The 21,148-nt window shown below is 43.1% G+C and overlaps 1 protein-coding gene across 3 annotated transcripts in view; it reads right to left on the bottom strand.

The window, feature by feature from the left end:
- Nucleotides 1-21,148, bottom strand: part of LOC108929106 (serine/threonine-protein kinase D3-like) — a 38,023-nt gene continuing 16,875 nt past the window's right edge. For 2 of the 3 annotated variants that reach the window (XM_018743445.2, XM_029257783.1), the window contains exons 3-19: nt 14,503-14,641; nt 10,811-10,942; nt 9,887-10,044; nt 9,486-9,675; nt 8,997-9,074; nt 8,115-8,292; nt 7,825-7,948; nt 7,365-7,442; nt 3,982-4,258; nt 3,344-3,396; nt 3,165-3,237; nt 2,448-2,554; nt 1,973-2,134; nt 1,458-1,556; nt 1,055-1,322; nt 720-805; nt 1-554 (exon numbers count right to left, since the gene is read on the bottom strand). In XM_018743445.2, coding sequence (XP_018598961.1) covers nt 381-554; nt 720-805; nt 1,055-1,322; nt 1,458-1,556; nt 1,973-2,134; nt 2,448-2,554; nt 3,165-3,237; nt 3,344-3,396; nt 3,982-4,258; nt 7,365-7,442; nt 7,825-7,948; nt 8,115-8,292; nt 8,997-9,074; nt 9,486-9,675; nt 9,887-10,044; nt 10,811-10,942; nt 14,503-14,641 — 2,376 coding nt within the window. In that variant the 3' untranslated portion in view covers nt 1-380. The remainder of the gene's footprint in view (nt 555-719; nt 806-1,054; nt 1,323-1,457; nt 1,557-1,972; nt 2,135-2,447; nt 2,555-3,164; nt 3,238-3,343; nt 3,397-3,981; nt 4,259-7,364; nt 7,443-7,824; nt 7,949-8,114; nt 8,293-8,996; nt 9,075-9,485; nt 9,676-9,886; nt 10,045-10,810; nt 10,943-14,502; nt 14,642-21,148) is intronic. The other variant, XM_018743446.2, reaches the window with a different exon arrangement.

The raw sequence follows: 21,148 nt of genomic DNA, 5'->3' as shown, positions 1-21,148 counted from the left end.
ATGGGTTTAATATCAATAAAATGTGAATCAATTGATGCCTATTAAACCCCATGTAAAATATATGGTAGAAATTCAAAGGACCAATGTCTTATGACCTGTAAAGAGGCAGTTTACTAAAACAGAGTTCCTCTTCAAGACTTCCTTTTTTAAAACTGGAATGTTAAAAAATTCACAGAAGCAGAAGCTGGAAATCCATGTCACTCCACATCAGTTTCGCTCAGTCATTACTGTTGAATGACCCGTCTTTGCTCCCTGTGGCACACCGAAACTGACACACAGCCACAAACATAGTAGATGCTCCTCTTCCCAAGGTCTCCAATGTCTGGTTGTGGTCTTATGCTGTTGTCTTTTCACAGCAAGTCAGAAGGTCCTCCAGGCCTCTAGGGGTCCTCCTCCATGTCATCCAAGTTTGGTGCCATGATGAAATGCTGGGGGTAGACCAAGTTGTGTGCATCAGCATACTCTTCCCAACGGGCATCATCACTTTCATGGGTGATGTAGCGTTCACCCCTTTTCGTCTCAAACTCCCGCAAATCCAACCACGTCTGATAGTCCTGCAAGAGGATCAGCAAAGAGTTACAATGCTGTAAACAACTTGACTGAATAATGACGAAAGTCCATACAAGGGAGGAAAAAAAAGGGCACTACTGGTGATACTCCACAAGCTTCATGGCAGCAAACAAAACATAGAGGTCAGGAATAACAGTGCCATGGCCAACCTGTAGCCATGGGTGACTGAGGGATTTGTCCACACTGTAGCGCTTCCTCATTTTCACTTGCAAAAGGTTGTTGATCAGATCTGTGGCTGTGAAAGGTACAGGGAGAAAACAGGTTGTAAAAAAAAAAAAAGCCAAGCATACGCATGCACAAAGACGTGCAGACACTCAAACAGGAATGCAACCACAAAATCAAATCTCCCTCAAACACAAAGAAACATATAAACAAGTGAAAGACAAAAGGCCAAATAGATCCAAGACAGTTAAGTGAAAGAAAAACAAGCACCACATGTGCTTCTTTGGATGTGTGAGGTCACCCGTAAGTCTTATGTTCCAACCTTCCATGGAGATCTCCTTCCAGGGGTTGGAGGGGTACATGAAGGCTGCATTTTGGATCTGGTCGTTAATGTCTTCATCCTCATTGAAGGGGAAGGTTCCGCTCAGGCTCACGTAGATGATGACACCCACGGACCACATGTCCAGTGAGCGATTGTAGCCCTTGCTCCGCAAGACCTCAGGTGCAAGGTAAGCTGGAGTGCCCACCACTGAGCGACGAAATGACTTCTCCCCAATGATGCGAGCGAAGCCGAAGTCGCAGAGTTTGACCTGCACACCAGAAACACCCGGGTGAACCCATTAGGCCTCTTGAAAAGAGCTAAAATCCAACAGCTCATCCTCAATACTCGGCTGCTCTTCTGTTCCGTTAAGCCCATCAGAAAGTAAATCCTACCTAATACCCACCTGAGGAAAGGGCTCTGCTGATGCCAGGAGGACATTTTCTGGCTTAAGGTCACAGTGAACAATGTTCTTAAAATGCAGGTGCCTCAGAGCCACCAAGATCTGGGGAACCACCAAACATGCAACACTTGATAAGTCACAGTAACACTGGCAACTGTGGAAGGTCCTCATGAAAACAAACATTTATGTGGGAATAAAAGTCAGGGTTCTATATTCCTAAAGAATCATAGTGATTAGAATATCATAAATTCACAGACTTTCTGCTGTACCATGATTGTCACAGTGCTGCAGTGATTCTTGGAAACCCATCCTACAACAGTGCATAGTTTTCACTGAAGCTTTGTGCAGTCCCAAGGATTTCATGTGAATTCAAAGACTACACTTTACGTATACACTTCTGATGTCATCGCACAGTCTGTGAAGCATTCACTAGATTACATGATTTGAAAAGGCATGACATGTGTTGTAGTTGTGTGACATATCACCATAGTGGAAGTCTCACAGGAGCGTACACTGACCTGTGTGACCAGGAACTTGGTTAGGCGCTCAGGGAGCCTGCTCTTCTCACTGGACAGAATCATCTCCAGCATGTCTCCATGGAGTTTCTCCATGACAACAAAGACCCTCTCAGGTGTCTCAAACATGCATTCCAGGTTTACAATGCCAGGGTGGTGCAGGTTCTAGAAAGAATTTGCCACAAGGAGTTCAGGATCAACTTCAACAAAGAAATCCTTTCCAAATATCAATTAGTCTTCTTCCTAAAACACATCTACTAAATAAAATACAACTGTGGAAGTTAAAAATACTACCAATGACTTTCTTTAAGCCAATGAAACTAAAAACCCCTTCTTCAATCACAGATGTTTTTGTTTAACAATAAAATGAAACGCTGTTCTGTGACAGATTCCCCTCTAGCAGAAAGTGGGAAACCCCAAGAAACCAAATAGAAAGTACAACAGCGAAAGTTACAGATGAGTCTCTTCGTGTCAGTACCTGCAGAATGGCCACCTCATTCCTAAGCTGGCTCTCCTGCTTGGTGGGGAACCTCATTTTGTCGATCACTTTGATTGCAACATCTCGTCCAGTTTTTCTGTGTTTACCTAAAAATGACAGACAAGCTGAATGGGAAAAACTGCTACGAAAACCATATGGAAGTGATCAAGAATGAAACAAGTGACTTGTAACTGCTGCAGAAGAAGAGTCACGCTAAAATCCTAACCCCAAGTATACCTCGGCATCCAAAAAGTGTGCTTTAAATTAATTCCTTTAGCTGACATTTTTCTCCAAAGTGACTTAGATGTTAAGCAAGCTAAAATTATTTACACATTTATACAGCTGGGTAATTTTTACTAGCACAATTTCAGGAAAATACCTTGCTCAACTGTACTACACCAAGAGGTGGGATTCAAACCTTCAACTTTCATGTCCAAAGGTGGTCGTCCTAACCACTACACTACCTGCTGGCTTCCTAGAAATGGTGGTTTGGGTACACTACAGTTTGCATACCAGATGTTCTGCTCATCCTACTGGTGTTAAACTTTGATCCTGACAACCTGTTTCCAGAACTTGATGCACCTGCCAGTGCTAATATGCCCCATGACTTGGTTAGTAATTCACACCTAATTTTGCACACTGCTAACTCTGTTTCCATACACTATACAGCATCTGACCTTAATATAGAATGGAATCTAAGAATGTCTATCAACTTACCTCCATACACAATTCCAAACTGCCCTGAGCCAAGGACTTCATCAGCAAAGATTTGGTAGACTGAGCTGATGTCCTAAAACAAGGAAAAATATTATTTGTGATAGTATTGGGAGTCTATGGGGCTACGTGGGAAGCAAATGCCTAGTGTTGCTTAGCATGCTCAAAGAGCAGGTACCCACCACATTCTCCTTCACCTGGGACCTGGAGACAGATATGCTGATGGACAACTCTTCTGACAAAAAGAGTAAGAAGAGGGTATATATTAGCTTGGCATTTTCAAAGATTTTCTGAATAGTAGGTGTGAGAAGGTGCTTTCCTTCAGCCACACCAGCATAAACTGTCACGTCCTTACATCAATCATCAAAACCTGCAGGTCCAATGCAGTTCTCAGTGGTCCGGAGCCTATCTTGGAAGCACAGGGTGCACACAAGGTACCCCCAGGATGACAAGTCAGTGCATCACAGGGCAATCTCTCTCTCTCTCACACACACACACACACACACACACACACACACACACACACACGCGCTTGTTAATTTAGTTACCAGAAACACACTATAATGGACACTTTAAAGGCCTAATCTGATGAACTAGGCTAATAAGGACTGCAGAACCAGTGGTGAAAATGCACACAAGACTGCTGGGAAGTCAGAGGCCCCTCCCAAAAAGGTAGTGGGCTTGACTAAGAAAAGCACACATGGTGTGCAGTACAGTATGATGTGTCCACTGTAAACACCGTGTTGCCTCTGGCTCCCACGAACAGTACATCCACAGATCTCTGCTAGTCATCCGGAAGTTGGATGTCTGAGGTACTCACTGTGGTCTTTGCTCTGTCCCGTAGCAGTACATTCACTGGGCTGTGGAGTGACAGGCATGAGTGCCTGCCGGATGGCTTTCTCCCAGCCCTGGGCCACCTCCAGGCCTACTCCTGAGGCGGCCAGAGCGGGGTTGTGGTGACCCCCCAGGCTGCTCTCCCCAACGTAGTAAACCACACTGTCTGTGATGACCTCAAAGCAATGAGGGTTGCCACCTTGGGCCAGGCTGCTGAAGTCCTGCGCCGTATCCACTCGCAAAATCTCCGAGAGGGGTATCTCCTGTTGCAGGAGTCATATAAAGAGTCAAAACACACATAAGAGCCAAGCAGCAAGCCAATGACAGCTGAAAACGGTGAGATACACATAATCATACGGGTAGCAAAGAGCAAACACGGTCACATGAGGAGACACATAGACAGTACCAGAGAAGTAGGCAGCCAGAACAAAGTCCGAGAGAGACCCTTACATGCTCCCTGAAGAGAGCAGCCTGCTGTGGCCTGGTGTTTTTTTCACAGATCACACAGGCTCTGACTTCAAGACCTCTTGCTGATGGTCCACAATAAAATGCTGAGTTTGGGTTTCTTAAAGTCTACTTTAAGACGTCCACCTCCCAATCCAGCTAAGTGAAGAAAAGCTCCAGGGCAAACGGCTGGTCCCAGACTGGGAAGGGCTCAGCAAGCTTGGACTCCCACACGCTCTAGCCGCCAGTCTCAGAAGAACTGCCCGAGGTCTGGCTACACTTGAGCGCGCCGCGTGATGCGGCAATCCGCCTACTCGACTGCTTCCTGATTCAGTCAGGACGCGCATACGCACGCACGCACACACACACACACACACACACACACACACACACACACACACACACACACAGATGGTGCCTGGGTGGCCAGTGGCCAGGAAAGAGGTGGAGCCAAAGTCCAGGGGACACCCCTATGTGTCCAAGATTGAGACAGCAGGAATACCACAAACAGAGATCTATTACAAATGACGGAGGAGTCCACAGCTGCTGGTATTATATATAATTTACTTATTTAACCTACTCTTTAATCCCATCCAAAAGAAAATTCTACAATGATTTTTTTTTTTTTTTCTCTTCAATATATTGCCACACATTTCCAAAGCAGTGTGACAAATCTTAACTATTGTAAAAGCACAGACACTAAAGGGGGGGGGGGGGGATTGCCACTGTTACCGAACTGATTTAGAATAAGGCAACCAGTGAGAGTTATAACAAATAAAAATGAGAACTGCATATGCAGATGACAAATTTAATGTGACAATGTTCAATTAATTCTCAATTTCACTTTGTCTCAAATTAAATTCAGAGGAGAGTAAATTAAAAAAAAAAAAAAAACCCAAAATAAACCCTGCCTTCGCCTTCTCAATCGCAATTGGAAATCCACTGAGAGGGGTTCCTTTCTGTGGTTATCACGGGAGAGACCCATGATGGGGAAGTGCTGGTCATAGATGGTGAGGGAAAAGCTTCCTGTGCAGGTCCATAGACATGGCACTGTGCACGGAAGCCTCCTTGTAGTGTCAAAATGCAAGCGACTATCTAACTGTGATTTAAAAATAAAAAAAGGACAGAAACTACACTGTCATCACTTATTGCAGGCAAAGTATTTCTCAAACTATAGTCAAATTGCTCATAACTGTATTGAGTTTATTGAGAAGACATAAAAAGTGACAGGGTGACCATGGTGCACATGGAGTTGGGAGGAGGGGAGGAAAAAGTGTCAAAAACTTGATTTCACAGTCTGTCATATAAATGTCAGCTCTCTTACTAGGTTTGTCTTTCTTAAATGAACATATCCATTTGCAAGCACATTGCACATTAAGAAACCTTTGTACAAAACAACAAGTCTTCTGGGCCATTACTGTGCCCAACATACAAGCTTCACTATAAAACTTTTTGTGTCTGAATACAGAAGTACAACACAGAGTTTAATAAAGTTAAAATTTTAAGCACAGAGTAGTATAAGATATATAAAATACATAATGGGAAATCTGCCTTTATGCAAGACTTTCTTCGTATTTAAACAAAAAGACCCCCCCCCCCCCCCCCCCGAAAAGTGACTTCACAGGGAGCAAATGTAAAAGCAGGATTTATAGTACACCTGGTCCCCAATTTACGATGGTTCGATTAATGATTTTTTCGATTTTACGATGGTGAGCTGGCGATGGACATTAAATAGAAACTGTACTTCAAATTTTGAATTTTGATTTTTTTTCCTGGGCAAGCAATATGCGGTGCGATACTCTCTCACGATTCTGGGCAGCGACAGTGATCCGTATGTCCCAGTGTGTCGCGCAGAGGTGCATATTAGGTGTATTAAATACATTTTCAACTTAATGATGGGTTTCACAGAACGTAACCCCATCGCAAATCAGGAACCACCTGTATTTTTTAAAAAAAAAAAAAAAAAAAAAAGCAGTAATGGCTTCCTCTGAGACAGTTTATTACATCAGGCCATGGCCATTATTTACAACAGCAACATACCAGCAATGTCAACATCCCTCCTGCTTAGCATCTTTCTAATTCAGGAGAAACATTCTTAGTTTCACTTCTCAGAAACCCCCTCAGTGCACCGTCACGGTATGCTGTACCAAAGCTCTTATCTGACCATCTGGGAGTCCTGTAAATAGCGTGTTGGATTACCTAGAGGGCTGCAGTACCTCTGATGGCCCACTACACACAGAGTGCCCGAGGAAACCAGCACATTATCCCCTCCTTCTTTATTAACTAATATTTAACTGACACCTTTGTCCAAAGTGACTTGCAATGCTAGACACCCCTATTCAATGATTCACTCACGCATACCCACATTACGGGCAATTCAGAGTCACCAGATCATCCGAAACCCACGTCTTTCAACTGTGGGAGTAAACAAGCACATCAGGAGCAAATCCACATTAACAGGGTGAGAACATGTACACTACATAACAGATTAAGGCAGATTTCAACTTATGTCCAGAGAGCCCAGCAACTGTGAGACAACAGTCATACCCACTGTACCACCACCCTATATTTACAGCATCAATAAATATCAGATTTTTCAGTCATTAATCTGGCTGCAAGATGAAGACGGGACAAACCATTCTTACTGGATGACTGAGAAACTGTAGATTTTAATTCCATCTGATTGAAAATACTTGATTCATAAGTCAGATAATGTGGAGAACCGATCAGTTTAACTATCTCAATCATTTGACTGATAAAACAAGTCTAAGCCAACACCTTAAAACAAGATGCTGATTGTAAAAACGGACTTAACACTTTCACGCAACTTGGCCAGTCTGTCACCAGTCTTATTAAAAACTGGAGGAATTTAAAATAATGAATATTCATCCACTTCACAAACATCATGATGATGGCTGTACCTACCTTGTAAAACTTTGAGCCAGTGTCATTTTGATACAGGGTCAGACACTTGCTGTCAAGCCTCCAATAGTGCCTCTTCCTCTGTTGACATGATTCACAAAGTGAGCCATTGAGACGATGTGGATTTTATCACTAAGAACCGCATAGGTGTACGCCAGTGTGTCACTGAGATTCATATATTGCTCCCAGGGGACCTCAGTGACTACGAGTTCTTCCTGATGCATACCACACACCAGTGCCTGCCTAGTTCCACATACTTTCTGAAGTCAGGCAACTGTGTTAAACACTCCATCACTAAATCTGGGTTAGACATTTGACATGACTCAAATTAAATTTTTTTGTATGATTATAATGCAAAGGCTAATTATTCTTTCATTAATTTAGATAAAAATTCTGTGTACCCCCGCCACCCGCCCCCCAAAATGGGACAGTGGAGGCTCAACAGAGCAGGGACCCCACTCACCAGGTTATCTTTGCTGGTGTAGTGCACCATCCAGCCCTCACGCACCACTGTGGAGCTTCGCCTCTTGGTGTGTTTGACAGACTGCACCACCCGCATCAGGGGGATGTTGCTGCTGGTAGAGGGACTATAGATGGCACAAAGGTTATTAAGGGAGATCTGAGGACACACAGACATGCACACACATACACAAGCACACCAACACAAGCCAACATTCATTGCTTTCAAGTTGTACATCATGTACATTCTAACCACCCAATGGGTGCAATTATGTAAACAGTGCCCAATTCTACCTGATGGTCTTGGAAGTTTCCATGGTCTCCTCATCCTTCTCCCCATCCAGGAAAGATGGGTCCATGAAAAAGATCTTGTCATCAGGGGTCGCAGGCTCCTCACTGTCATCCAGGGCCCTGCTGCCATTGCTGTCCACCTCCATGGCCGTCTCCAAGTCCGGGCCCGGGCTGGCCGGCTCTGTGGAGGGATGACAATCAAACCCTCATGGAGTTGGACTCAAAGCAACTGGGACTTAAATGTTAGTCGCTTTTATTCTGGGAATGTGATAAGGTACGACCTCACACAAACAGCATGCATTGGATTGTTAGAAATATATCATTTACAAATAGCTTGATTTGTTCTGCTATATAGCTATTACACAATATTTTCTTTTCGATGAAGATATGCAACATAAGCTAATAATTCTTAGATACTTGCCAAGGAAATTTATTTTACTGTTGTGGCCCACATCAGAAACTCCCTCTACAAATATGTGTTTCACTCAAGCATCTGACTTTTATCCACTAAAAAAGGGAACATTCAGCTTGCATAACAAATTGACAGATTTGGTCACCTTTTTGGAATTTTCCAAATAATACATGACCAGATACATACTGTAACCTTTTGAGATTTCCCTGTATTTACTAGTGTCTGTAAGTACTTGCTGTCAGTATTTGTTGTAACTGTGCTAATATGCTACAAAGTGTCAAGCAGCAGTTCCAATAAAATACTGAAACTTAAGAAAAATGTGAAGTGCTATGAACCTGCAACCAGAGTGAAGTTAAAAGTTCCCTGTAAAGTGACTGCTGTAGTGAAATGAACATGGAAATAACGGCATGTTAATATAGTCATGACCGTACAGACAATACAGCGTCATCAGTAAGCATTCAACTACAGCTCACCTCCATTGAAGACCACCTCACCCAGGCAGTCTCTTGGTACCTTCGATGCACACCGCTTGTGGCAATTAAATTTACAGTCTGGTGGTGAAACACAAAATAACTAAACTGAAATCTTTGCTGCAGCAGATTATCGATTTTATAACAAGAGACGCCACTACATAAACAGTAAAGCAATACGGTACCACTTCTGATTTAATAAAATGTATTTTCAAATATTTAATGGCTAGTGATAACTGCTCACATTTCTATTAAATCCACTGCAGACAAAAGAGTTTCATAGAAAAATAATGAATTACCTCAACACTGCCCTAGAGGTCATGGCCTCAGATAGAGGCACTGCACCACAACTTGTACAGTTCAGTATATCCAAGTACTCAAAATGATTGGTATTGCAGTCCTTCCCACAAGAAACTCATTTTCATTGTTTGCATTAAAATAGCACCAGGATTATTTTTAAAATGGGCCTACCTGCAGTTATACTCTCCTTACCTTTACACTGCATGCCCTGGCGGAACAGGCCCTTGAGCAGACGCTTACAGTACTGGCAGATGGTGGGCCGGGTGTACGAGTGAACAGCGAAGGTGTGGGGCACTTTGACCCGCCCCAGGACCATTTTCTCCATCCAGATGGGTCGACCACTCCAGGACGGGATGCGTTTCCCTGCCTCCTGGTGGGATCGCTGCCAAGAGGATTGAGGGAAGATGAGAGAGAATCATTAACATTTTATTAACAGTCACAACTTGGCTCAAAAACAACTGGCCCAAGCTCACACTCTTTCCTGGGAATAAATCCTTCTGAAAAAAGGAAAGAGCTGTGGTGTCCTGAGGTGTGTAATGTACAACATTAAAATGGACCAATCAGAGCGAGCAAATGACAGTGGGTTGCTTCACCTCCTCCACAGCAGGGACAGCATGGTCCACAGGGATGGGCCGGGGGGCCACCTGTGAGGGGCCTGGAAGGGAGACATTGGAGAGGCGTCGCTTTCGCACTCCAGTGCAGTTGTTAGGAATCTTAAAGGCACAACGCTTGTGGTAATTCAGGCCACACCCTGTTGGGGGGGGGAGACAGGAAGATGTAGGTGTCTTTCACTGCAAACAAAACTTCTCCACCTTGTATGGAAAAGCATTTGAAGCATTTGAACAATCTGTGTTTGGCTTCTCTCTCCTCTGAATTTACAGCTCAGAAGCTCCCACTAGAGGTCTCTACTAAGACACCAAACCCTTGCAGTCAGTTCCACTACAGTTGACAAAATCAAAAGCCACTGACTATAAGTGATTTTATATTCTAATAAAGCAAATGAAAACATGAACAAAGTAAACTGTACTAGAAAAAATGGCAATAAACATGAAAGCTTTAAAGTGGTGCTACTCTCCAGGCAGAGGTCATGTGAACAGTATGGAGGCCACCAGGGAGTCCAAGAGGGAGAGAGTTTCACTTGGTGTTGGCTAGTAGGACAATGCAGGACATTGTCCGGAAATATCCTCTCCAATTTAGACTGCTCTTCAATCGCATCGCAGTACTAAGGTGTCATGTTGTGTCACCAACATTGTGATGACAAAGTTTGCATGGACAGCATCATGGTTAAGTCCAAATGTAACTGCTTTGCAATGGACAATGTGTGTACAGTTAGTAGACTGGATTGCTTCCAAACATGAGTTACGAGTTCTAGTCTGAAGGGGGAACACTGACCACTGCTAATGTAAAAAATGAAAAATCTACTTATGTAAAAACTAAAGTTTTATAGTATATAACATATTAAGCACACCTGTTTACTGAAAGAAGCTGTTGATCTGATTGTGATGATCCAGACCTACCCTCACACTTGAGGCCTTGCCGGACAAGGCCCCACAGCATCTCCCCGCAGTCATCGCAGAAGGCTGGTGCCTTATAGGAGTGTACATACAGGGTATGTGGTCGGATCTGGAAGTCTTCCACAGTAGCAAGAGCTGCAAATCATATACATACCTCAATCTCACAGAAACTAAAACTGAAAAATCTGACCACAACGGACAAATTAACACAGACAGAAAGAAAACAGTGCACAAAGATTTTTTAAAAAAAAAAAAAAAAAAAAAAAAAACTAGCACCATCACGTAAGGAACTACTACGAGCTGGTGCTTCCTATATTTGTCTCAAAATGTGCATCACTGTGAAAATAATCAAAAAGCTGGTAGAGCTTTGCCCCTCCTCACGGGACTCCAGGACCCACATGATGTCAAGAGGACATGTTCTGTGGAGGATATCAATCACTCAGCAGCATTCTCCTCACCATGTTTAAAGGGCTCCATTATTTATTTTTGCAGACACCTAAATCTTGAAGTACAGTCAGTTTGTCTGATGTCACTGTTTAAAACTAGCATACATTACAAGGGTAGATAAACATAACAATGATATTTGAAACTAATGGCATAATGGAAATTTAATGGAGTAGGTTGGAGATCTAGAGAGAAGTAAAGCTGAAACATGTATTTTAAGACTTCTTGAGAACTGAAAGAAACTTAGCACTTCTGAGGAAGAAAGATATCAATCTACCACACTTGAGCCAGAACCAAAAGCCTTTGGGTTTTTGATTTTGGATCTCTTGTGTGTGGGACCACCAAGCAGCTAGAGGTGGATGAGCGTAGCAGTGTGATTGGAGTGTGGAAAGCAGCTGAGTTTTGTAGGTATCAGGAAGCAGATCTGTTCATGGTCCTATAGGCCATAACCAGAGTCTCGACCTTGATATAAGCAGCTACAGGAAGCCAATGAAGAGAGATAAAGATGGGAAATACATGGGAACATTTTACAGTGACATTCTTTCTCAGCTGGAGAGGATTAATGAAACAGGCTGGGAGGCAAGAAAAGAGAGTCGCCATAGTCCAGGTGAGATATCATCATGCCCTGTACTAGAAGAGGTGTAGTTTTTTTTCTTTTCTAGATAAGAACAGATCCTGCAGATGTCATTCAGGATGTATCTGAAGGACTAAGTTATGGCACCAGGGTGTTGAGAGAAGCAGAGACATGAGTAAATTGTTACTCACAGACTCTTAACAAATAAAGCAGGTGAAATGAGCAAGTTGTCCAGGTTGACAGAGTTCCCAAAAGGCACATGGGCCAGCTTGGAAGAGAAGGATTTCAGTTTTAGACAGGTTGACTTCTAGAACATGATCAGCCATCAAAGTAGATTATGTCCATGAGGCAGGCAGCAACACATGAGGATGTATCTAGCTACAGAAGGAGAAAGAGATGGAGAGCTGGGTAACATCAGCATTGCAGTTACAGAAGAGTTTATGGGAGGCAAGGGACAGACCAAGGGATGAGGTACAGATGGAGAAAAATAAGCCCCACATCAAGCCCTGAGGAACATCAGTTGCAAGAGGCTAAGGGGAAGACAGGGAGACACACCAGACCACCTGATAAGATCTGACAGACAGGATTAAAACCATTTCAATGCCAGTCCCAGGGGTTAACACTGTCAAATGCTGGAGAAAGATCAAGGAGAATGAGGACAAAAGAAATGGAGGACGCTCTAGCTGACTGGAAAGTATCTGATACTGTAAGGAGTGCAGTCTCAGTGTAGTGGCCATCTTTGAATCCAGATTGGTAGGCATCAAGGAGATTCTTCTGGGCAAGAAACACAGATGAATGGTTTCAGGCTGCACGTTCCAGAGTTTTTGACAGTAAAGGGAGAAGAGAGACTGGCCTGTCATTCTGCATTGAATCTGGGTCCAGAAAGGGTTTCTTTAACAGCAGTGAGACAAGGACAGTTCTGAAGGCTGAAGCAACCAGAAGAGAGGAAGGAGTTCAAGAGAGGGAGAAGACAAAATAGTTTTGGAGAAATGGCCTGTAGGAGAAGTGAAAGGATAGGATCAAGGAAGCAGGTGCTTAGTCTGTGTGAGAGTAGAAGGTTGCAGATTTTACCTTCTAACAGGGATTGAAATGCAAAGAATGGGACGTTGCTGGGAGATCCAACATGAGTAGTCGTAGGTGGATGATGAGAACTTGTCAGGGATGGAATTGGCTTTGTCTCTGAAGAACCAGGGAAAAATTATCAGCAGTGAGGGAGACAAAAGAAGGTGGAGGAGGAAGATGACAAGAGGAGGGAGAAAAATGTAGTGAAGAGTTTGTGTGGATTGTTGACTACAGATTGTAGTTTGTTCTAGAAGAGGACAGTTTTTGTTGACAAAACCAGAGAGTAAAAGATGCAAGAAAATCCTTATAAACTGCTAAGTCTTTGGGATTTTTAAAATTTCCCTCATTTCCATTCAGAAGCACATAGTTTTACTGGTACATAGTACATCTAATAACCATGGGCTGGATTTGGGGCACACTGATCCACAAGTTAGAGAACAGACAGTCCTGAGAGGAGCATAGAGTTGAGAGGAAGATATTGGTGGCATAATCTGTGGACACCGCCACAGAATTGTGCAAAGGATGAAAGAGGTTAGTTCAGCAGAGAAGAGGGAGGAGGGAAGGAGATATTTTAAGTTTTGGTGGAATGTGACAGACGGTGCAGAGACAGAAGCGAGGTTAGTAATGGCGACTGTTGGCTGAAAGGAGATCAAGAAATGATCAGAAACATGAAGTGGAGTGATGGAGAGAACAGGAATGCCACAGTTTTCTGGAGAAGATGGCCTGCCTTGTGAATGGCAGCAGGTTTCTAAAGAATGCTTCCTAAAATATGATCTGACCCCATAACAAATGCACACATTTTATATTACCATATCCTTAATGTCATTTAAGCAGAAATCCAGATATTCCAAAGGTTTCACAAACATTCTTGCAATTGTAGTTTTAATTTTAAAGGAGTTGTAACTTAATAAAATGGTAAAATGAAAAGTGATTTGTTGGTTAACAATATTTGAGGGTTTACTGAGATATACCCTTATGTAAATTAAGGTACATTTGTTTGTGACTGTAACATAAGTAATTTTGGAGATACAAATAAACAGTTTTAAAAGAACCTCTGGTCCCAACCATGCTGGTAAGTTCAGGAGTCAGTGTGCAAAGACTACAGTTACCAACAATATTTCTGTACCTACAACCCATTTCAAACTCCAAAAATGATTGACAGAATCTTACAGTTTTTAGTATCTGAGTCCTGAAATGAAAGTGAGACAAATGACATGGTTCACAAAAAATGACATCTGAATAAACTGGGATAAACTGAAGCAGAACAGTTCAGTGGACCTTTCATATCTCAAGAACTCTGGTGGTTCAAAGAATACCAAGCATGCTAGACCTTGTTGGCTACTGAAACACAGGTTCAGAAGATAATTAACATAGTACTTTCATGATTCCCCCCCCCCATTTACAGCAGAATCCTTCTCTTGTGAGAATCTCTCAGAATCTCTTCACTCTCTCTCTAGTAAACCTCCAGCACACGTACGGAAGTACATGGTTCTCTGAGTGCATCAACAAGGTATCAGCAAGTTTATCCTACAACTAAGATCATTAAAACAACTTTACACCTGATGTCAGTTAAAAAAATTAAATTCTGAACCATAAACTGCACCACAGTACTCACCAGAGAGGACAACTTCGATCAGATCACCCTCGTGAATGTCTTCGGCGGACATCAGCCGCTGCAAGATGTTCTCCGAGTTCAAGTCATGGCGGAAGAGTAGGATCTTGTCATACATGCCAAAGAATCCACACTCAGGGAACTACAACAAGGAAGGTGGAGAGAAAAGGTGTTAGAGAGATTTGCAGTAAATTCATGCCTGCTACTCTGTGGTAGGAAAGTTGAAGTAAAAAGAAGAGAAGGACAATCAAAAATCACATGGATAAACTCAATCACTGTCACAATGGAAGCCCCCCCTTCCAGCACTAAGGACACAAGTCAAGGACAGAAGTTTCGGGAAATACTATTCACGTGGTCAAAAAAAAGTTGACATCAACTCAAAGTCACTTAATATTCTCTCTAGGACTATTGAACATAATCGCATCCAGGAGAATATTAGTACAGTTCAGCTTCGGAGTCTGCAGTCAAACAACAGAAGGCTTTCTTTCACACTATCTTTGCTTTCCTAGTGATAGTTCTGAGATACTTTAGAGATCACATTTTGACCTTTATGCAGATTACATCTGCATTTAAGAGTTTAACACGCAGGACTCGCATACAACCAGATGTCAGAATTGTTACATACAATGAACACACAGTGTAATCTGTGCTATGTTTTCAACTTGACCTGAAAGGCCCTACAACTGCATGTACAAAGGCAAACAACGCTCTACGAAATGACTGTGCAGCATCTCTTCAGCACAAGCAGAAAAGACAGGAAATAGAACCCACAGACGATTCTCTAAGCCCCAACAGCCGGCGCTTGGAAGAAGCTGGGCGGCCCCCATTTGCACCCATGCATTTTATCTTGCAGCCAGATACACCTCAAGCCGGTGTCAGGGTTCCACTGCCAACTGCCAGCAAAGCAGCAGAGCAATACTCGAAGCAAAAACAGCAGCTTGGAGACAAACACCCACACGGCAACACACCCTCACCCCAGCAACAACTAAGCTGCCACACTGGTGAGTGAAAGCAGGCATGGTCACCATTCTGCAATCCCTTGTGTAACAGTCAACACACTGCATTGGTGACAGTGAGGTTTTCAGCTGCCGGGGATAGAGGATCGACAGATTGATCAGATCTCACAGAGCAGACCACAAAGTCCTCAAAAGTGTCTATACACCGTCCCATTACCATGCAGTAGTTACTGAAGTGGACAGGATTCCCACACACAAACACACACACAAACAATACTCTGATCCACTTCAAATTTATTACAGTTGTGTCTGCAGATCTAAGTGACTGAATAAAATGTAACAATATTCCTCCAAATGTGTTATTTACCAGAGAGACCAGCTGTGACTGTACAAATCACAGAAACTTTCAGACCAGAAATATTAAATATCTGTCATATTACAGGTTAGTTTTCTGGACAGCCCAGTTCTAGGCTAGTAATGAGTTTTGCCAAGGCAGTTCAGTCCTTCAAATCTGTGCTTAATCTGCATCCAGAATACACCACATAGGTTTTTATTTTAATAGCTGTTCTAAATTATTTCAAATTAATTTCCTGTCATGGTTCAAATCAATAATGGGAAGCAGGAATATCGTTCGGGAAAGAATGCTCCTTCGGTAATCCAAAAACTAGGCCGTAAAAGAATGTTGATGCAAGTGCCAGGTCAACACCCACAGAGTGAGAGAAAATGATAAACATCCTGTCCACAAGGAAGATGTAAGAGAACCCTCCTTTAGTTTCACAGGAAGTGACCTGTGTGTCCATGCCGAACCACTTCCTGTTATGGAGAGCCCTCAGGGCTTTCCCCAGGCACATTCCTGACAGAAACACAAACACACACTTAACACATCTACATATATACTAATGCTGACAAAATATTCTTTTGCAGCCACACGCATGAAAACCAAAGTATTCTGGGGGGGGGGAAAAAAAAAAGAAAAAAACTACATTTTGACAAAATGCTTTTACATTCCGGTAAACTACCTTCTTTCCTCATTTCAGCAGCCTTTAACAACTCATCTGAAAACAGCAAAGCTGTTTGTCATATTTCCAAATATCAAACACTTCATAAAAACCATCATCTCAACCAGGCAAAAATACCAGATTTTATATTTACTTGAAACAGGGAAGACAGTATGTGTGTCTTCTGCCTTTGGTATGGAAGCACAACCTGGAAGAAAGCACATAAAATAACCAGCTATGTGTTCATCATGCCTTCCTGCACCAGGTCCCATTGTGGACGGCTGTGGTCGTGCGAGTCTGCAGTGTTCTGCCAACCTCCGGATCTGTAGGATGTGGCGAGTGGACAACATCATTGGTGGAAAAAACCCCACATCAGTAATTTTCCATGTGGCTGCCAGTGAAGCCCAGCATGGGGATCAGAATCAAAACCAACCAGTACAGAAAGAGAGCACCAAACATCACACACAGGATTGCCCTAATAAAAGGCTTCCTGCCGCCATCTCAACAGCTGGGTCCCCGACCTCCAGTCTCTGAAGTTTGTGGGCCATCATCCATCGCAGTTGAGTAACCATTTCCTACTGGGTCCATGCTCTAGTGTGGCCAAAGCAGGTCTGCCTGCACCACTAGGAATGGCCCTGTGGAAAAGCATAACAAGGGGCCTTGCCTTCATGTGGGTCACAGAAGCCCTGGAGAGTACAAAGGGTTTGGCAGGGGATGGAGGACAGGAGCTGTGGAGAACATAACATTCCAGCCCAGAGGAAAGTTCCACATGGTGGACAGGCTTCACTCAACCTGTGGTGAAGTATGGGTGTGGTTCTTTCAGGAAAAGGCAAGGCTGCAGGGCTTCAGAAGGGTGCCTACAGGTTACTATGGAGGACAACCACACTGCATGTTCTCTTGCCTGCAGAGAAGGCTGGGATACCCTGCTTACCAGTTAGCACAGTGGGTGGTGGAAAGTGGATATTCACACCACGATGGTGTGGGAAAGTGTGTGAAGAGTGGCAAACAGCAGCAGGAGCAGCGCAGAAGAAGCTTCGGTCCATTCCATCTGTCGGTCGTCAAACGTTAAAAAGACGAGCTTAAACCGAACGCTGAAAAACACAATCAGCAGTACAGCAGCCTCTAAAGACTGACCTTCTTCATGAACGATTGTCTTGCCATGGAGCAGTCCTCGAAACCGTAATAAATATCACACAAGGAACATCTTTCTGTGGGTCAATTCACAGTCTAAATACATCCATGACTCTCACTAGACAGGTATGTATTTTTTGATTCATGAACATCAAGGTTCGGTCCATTACCATATTCACAAAAAGTAAAAAAATCTCAGCAAACAAACATACCGACAAACTGTAGGAGGTTTTGCATTTTGCAGATTATCTTTATAAATTAAGCAATTGATTTACACCTAATACACTGGCTCTTCCACTTGTAAAGACAACTGGGACCAGAAGTCTATTAGTAATTCTTAACACTTCACTTACTAAACCAAGATTAACAAAAATTACACCCAGCAAGATGGTGCCATGGTTAGAGCTGATAGTTGGCATTTGAAGGACCCAGGTTCAAATAACACCCTTGATCAAGGTACTACTGAATTGCTCCAGTAAAAATTACTCAGCTTTACAAATAGATAAATAACTGTAGATAGCTTAATACTGTAACTGGCTTTGGAGAAAAGAGTCAAATGAATAAGTAATAATGAGTAACGTGAGCTGTTGAGAACTAACTCGAAAAATAAATCCAGGAGAACGTCACAGTGCTCAGAGGATGGAACTCACCATCCCTGTTATAATTAGCAGCGTTACTCACCATCCCTGTTATAATTAGCAGCGTTAGTGTTCGGGGGATACTGATTGAGTAGCTTTCTAAAATGTAAAGTTTACATATTTGTCATTTGGGTAACAAACCTGTTTCAGGAATAAGTCACACATTAAGTGAAATGTGGCTACAAAACCAGCAGGACTGAAATCTCCTGAAAGTCATGTCAGCATTACCTTACCACAATGTGGACTCTGGTCATATTAAACTATGCTTCAGGGCAAAGTCCAAAGACCTGAAAGAGCAGCAATACCCAACATCTATGTTTCTTAAAGTTACTTCAGCCTTAAGGATTGGGATACATAAAAACGCTCTTGTGTAGAAATTAATGACAAATCCGTCTTTATGAAGACCACATAAAAAGGGTGCTTTGATGTGATACACGAAATTCTGGAGGACAAACGTGGCAACACGAAACCGTTACAAAACTTAAAATGGGTAGGAAAAAAAATAAATTGCCCTATGAAGAATAAAAAGAAATACGAAAAAGAAACACATACTGTACAGCAAATAAAAACCTCAAGTACCAAATTGAGGGGGGTCGGGGGGGGGGGGCAGTGTTACTGGACTTACGTAATGCCATCTGGAAGACATCCTTGCACTGAAGCTTATATTATTCCACTGTGGACAGTGTCACATGAACAGTGTATTGCAAAAACTCCTCCTGTGATCACATCCCACAGCTCTGCTCTGTTCCAGCGATGCAGCTGAACAAAGAGGTTCGATATGCACTGATCCGGGGCGGACAGCAGGACAGAAATGGAACTGCAAACTCAGGTGAACCAGGAAATCAGAGCTGGAGGGTATGGAGCTCACTGAACAACAGCACCTGAGGGCAACAGGATCTTGACAATTTAAAGGCAGGACAAAAAAAGGCCAAAAGAGGCCAGAGAGCGGCTCAACAAAGGTGGTGTAAACACCCTTCCTTGGGCTAAATAACAGCTTCCACTGTGCCAGATTCCCCAGGGAAAAGTGGAGACCAGATAAAATTCTGCATGAATGCACACTGGTACATGTGACTGAGAAACAGTGCATCCCGTTCATTACAACAACCACAATCAAGATGAAGTGGCAACTCGCTGCAAACCTCACTGCTAAGAAAGTATCTGCTTAGCTAAATAGGTCGATAGATAGGTAGGTCGCTGGGTAGATAACAATGTTGTCCCCCACACTTGCTCAGCCAAGAGACACGTACAACACAAACTCTGACCTGCAAATCCAGCTATGGAGCTGAAGGAGTAGTAGAAAATTTTTTTTTTTTTTTTTTTTTTAAAAACACTTTGCAGTATGTCACCGGTCTGCCAAATCAAATTAAAGAGGCAGAGCAGAAGACTGTAGAGATGGACCTGGCACAACAAAGTGCATTCATCTGCATCCAATTTGAAAGAAAAGCAGAAAACCAAGTGTTGTCCAGATGACAACTTATTCCCTGCTTCCGGTTATTTTGTATCGGGGAATGAGATCTTACAGAGGAGCATTTTTGCAGCAAGAGAAGACACAAACAAATTAAGATATCATACTGTAAGCTCATCCGAATAGACAGATTTCAACAGATCTGTCCTTGAAAACCTGGTAATCTGATCAAATAAACAAAGAAACATTTGGAAACCAAGCAACTTCATTTGGACAATTCCATCCAGGAACTGAACATCTCAGCACCAAAAAAAAGAAAGGAAAAGAATTTTGATCTGATTTGACAAGGCAGTTTATCTGCTGAACAAATGGATGTGGTCCAGCACATTTGAAGTGAGTGGACTGCCTGTCTGACAACTTCCAACACATAAGTGAAGCAAGCGAAAAAACTTCAGAGCACATCAGAGTCAGAGCACGTGCTCAGAGATGTCTCCGGAAGCCCTTTCCGAGTGCACGATGGGGAAACTCAGCGCTCAAGCTAGGATGATGGTATTCATCTTTAACGGGGGCTGTGGGGAGGAAGAGGAGGGGCAAGCTGCGGACCGAGCTGCAGGAAACAGGCATCCTGCTGCAGACATCACGCCAGACACCTGACGGCAGGATCATCTTGGGTTGTCTCTACACGGGGCCCCGTGAATTAATCTCCACAGTGCTTTGCTTTGGTTCAGACGTTGGTGATGAACCTCAGCCCGGGGAGCACACTCAAAGCACTTGTTCAGGATCTTCTGCCCTGCTTTGACCTGACCTCAACTGTTACATATTAGAACAACATAACTCTTAGTGTAACTGAAAAACAAAGTCCACATATAACATGGCTCTCTCTACCTTTGAGGAAATTCCATGACCATATCCAAATCAGGGAAGTCAGCGAAGTGGGGTAGCAAATGGCATCTTATATAAACAACCCCATTTTCAGTTACGTAGACTCAAATCATGGTTTTGAGATGAAAAACAAGCTCCGATAAAAAGCTATTTTGACATCCCCCCAAAAAAACTATTTAACCTCAGTGTAAACAAAATCTGCATTTATTTATCAGACATTTTTCACCAAAGCAACTTCCTGTGGATACTATGTAGTGTTACTAGCCCACACACCTTATTCATCAAGGTGACTTACACTGCTAGATACACTACTTATAGTGGGTCACTCATCCATACATCAGTGAAACACACTCTCTTTGTCACTCACACACTATGGGGAACCTGAACAGCATGTCTTTGGACTGTGGGAGATAACCAGAGCACCCGGAAGGACCCAACACAGACATGGGGAGAACAAGTAAACTACACACAGACTGAGTGGGAATTGAACCCACATCCCCTCACACCACCCAGGTGCTGTGAGACAGCAGCACTACTTGCTGCACCACCATGCCACCCACAAAAACCAGCCCAGTAGTCAAAATGGAGCTTTGTCAGAAATGCACATCACGCTGGGAGACATTGGTAACATGCAGCAAC

This window comes from Scleropages formosus, chromosome 1 (assembly GCF_900964775.1).
Source record: "Scleropages formosus chromosome 1, fSclFor1.1, whole genome shotgun sequence".
Classification (NCBI taxonomy): Eukaryota; Metazoa; Chordata; class Actinopteri; order Osteoglossiformes; family Osteoglossidae; genus Scleropages; species Scleropages formosus.
The sequence above is the reverse complement of the archived record's forward strand: the minus strand, read 5'-3'. Positions and strand labels throughout refer to the sequence as shown.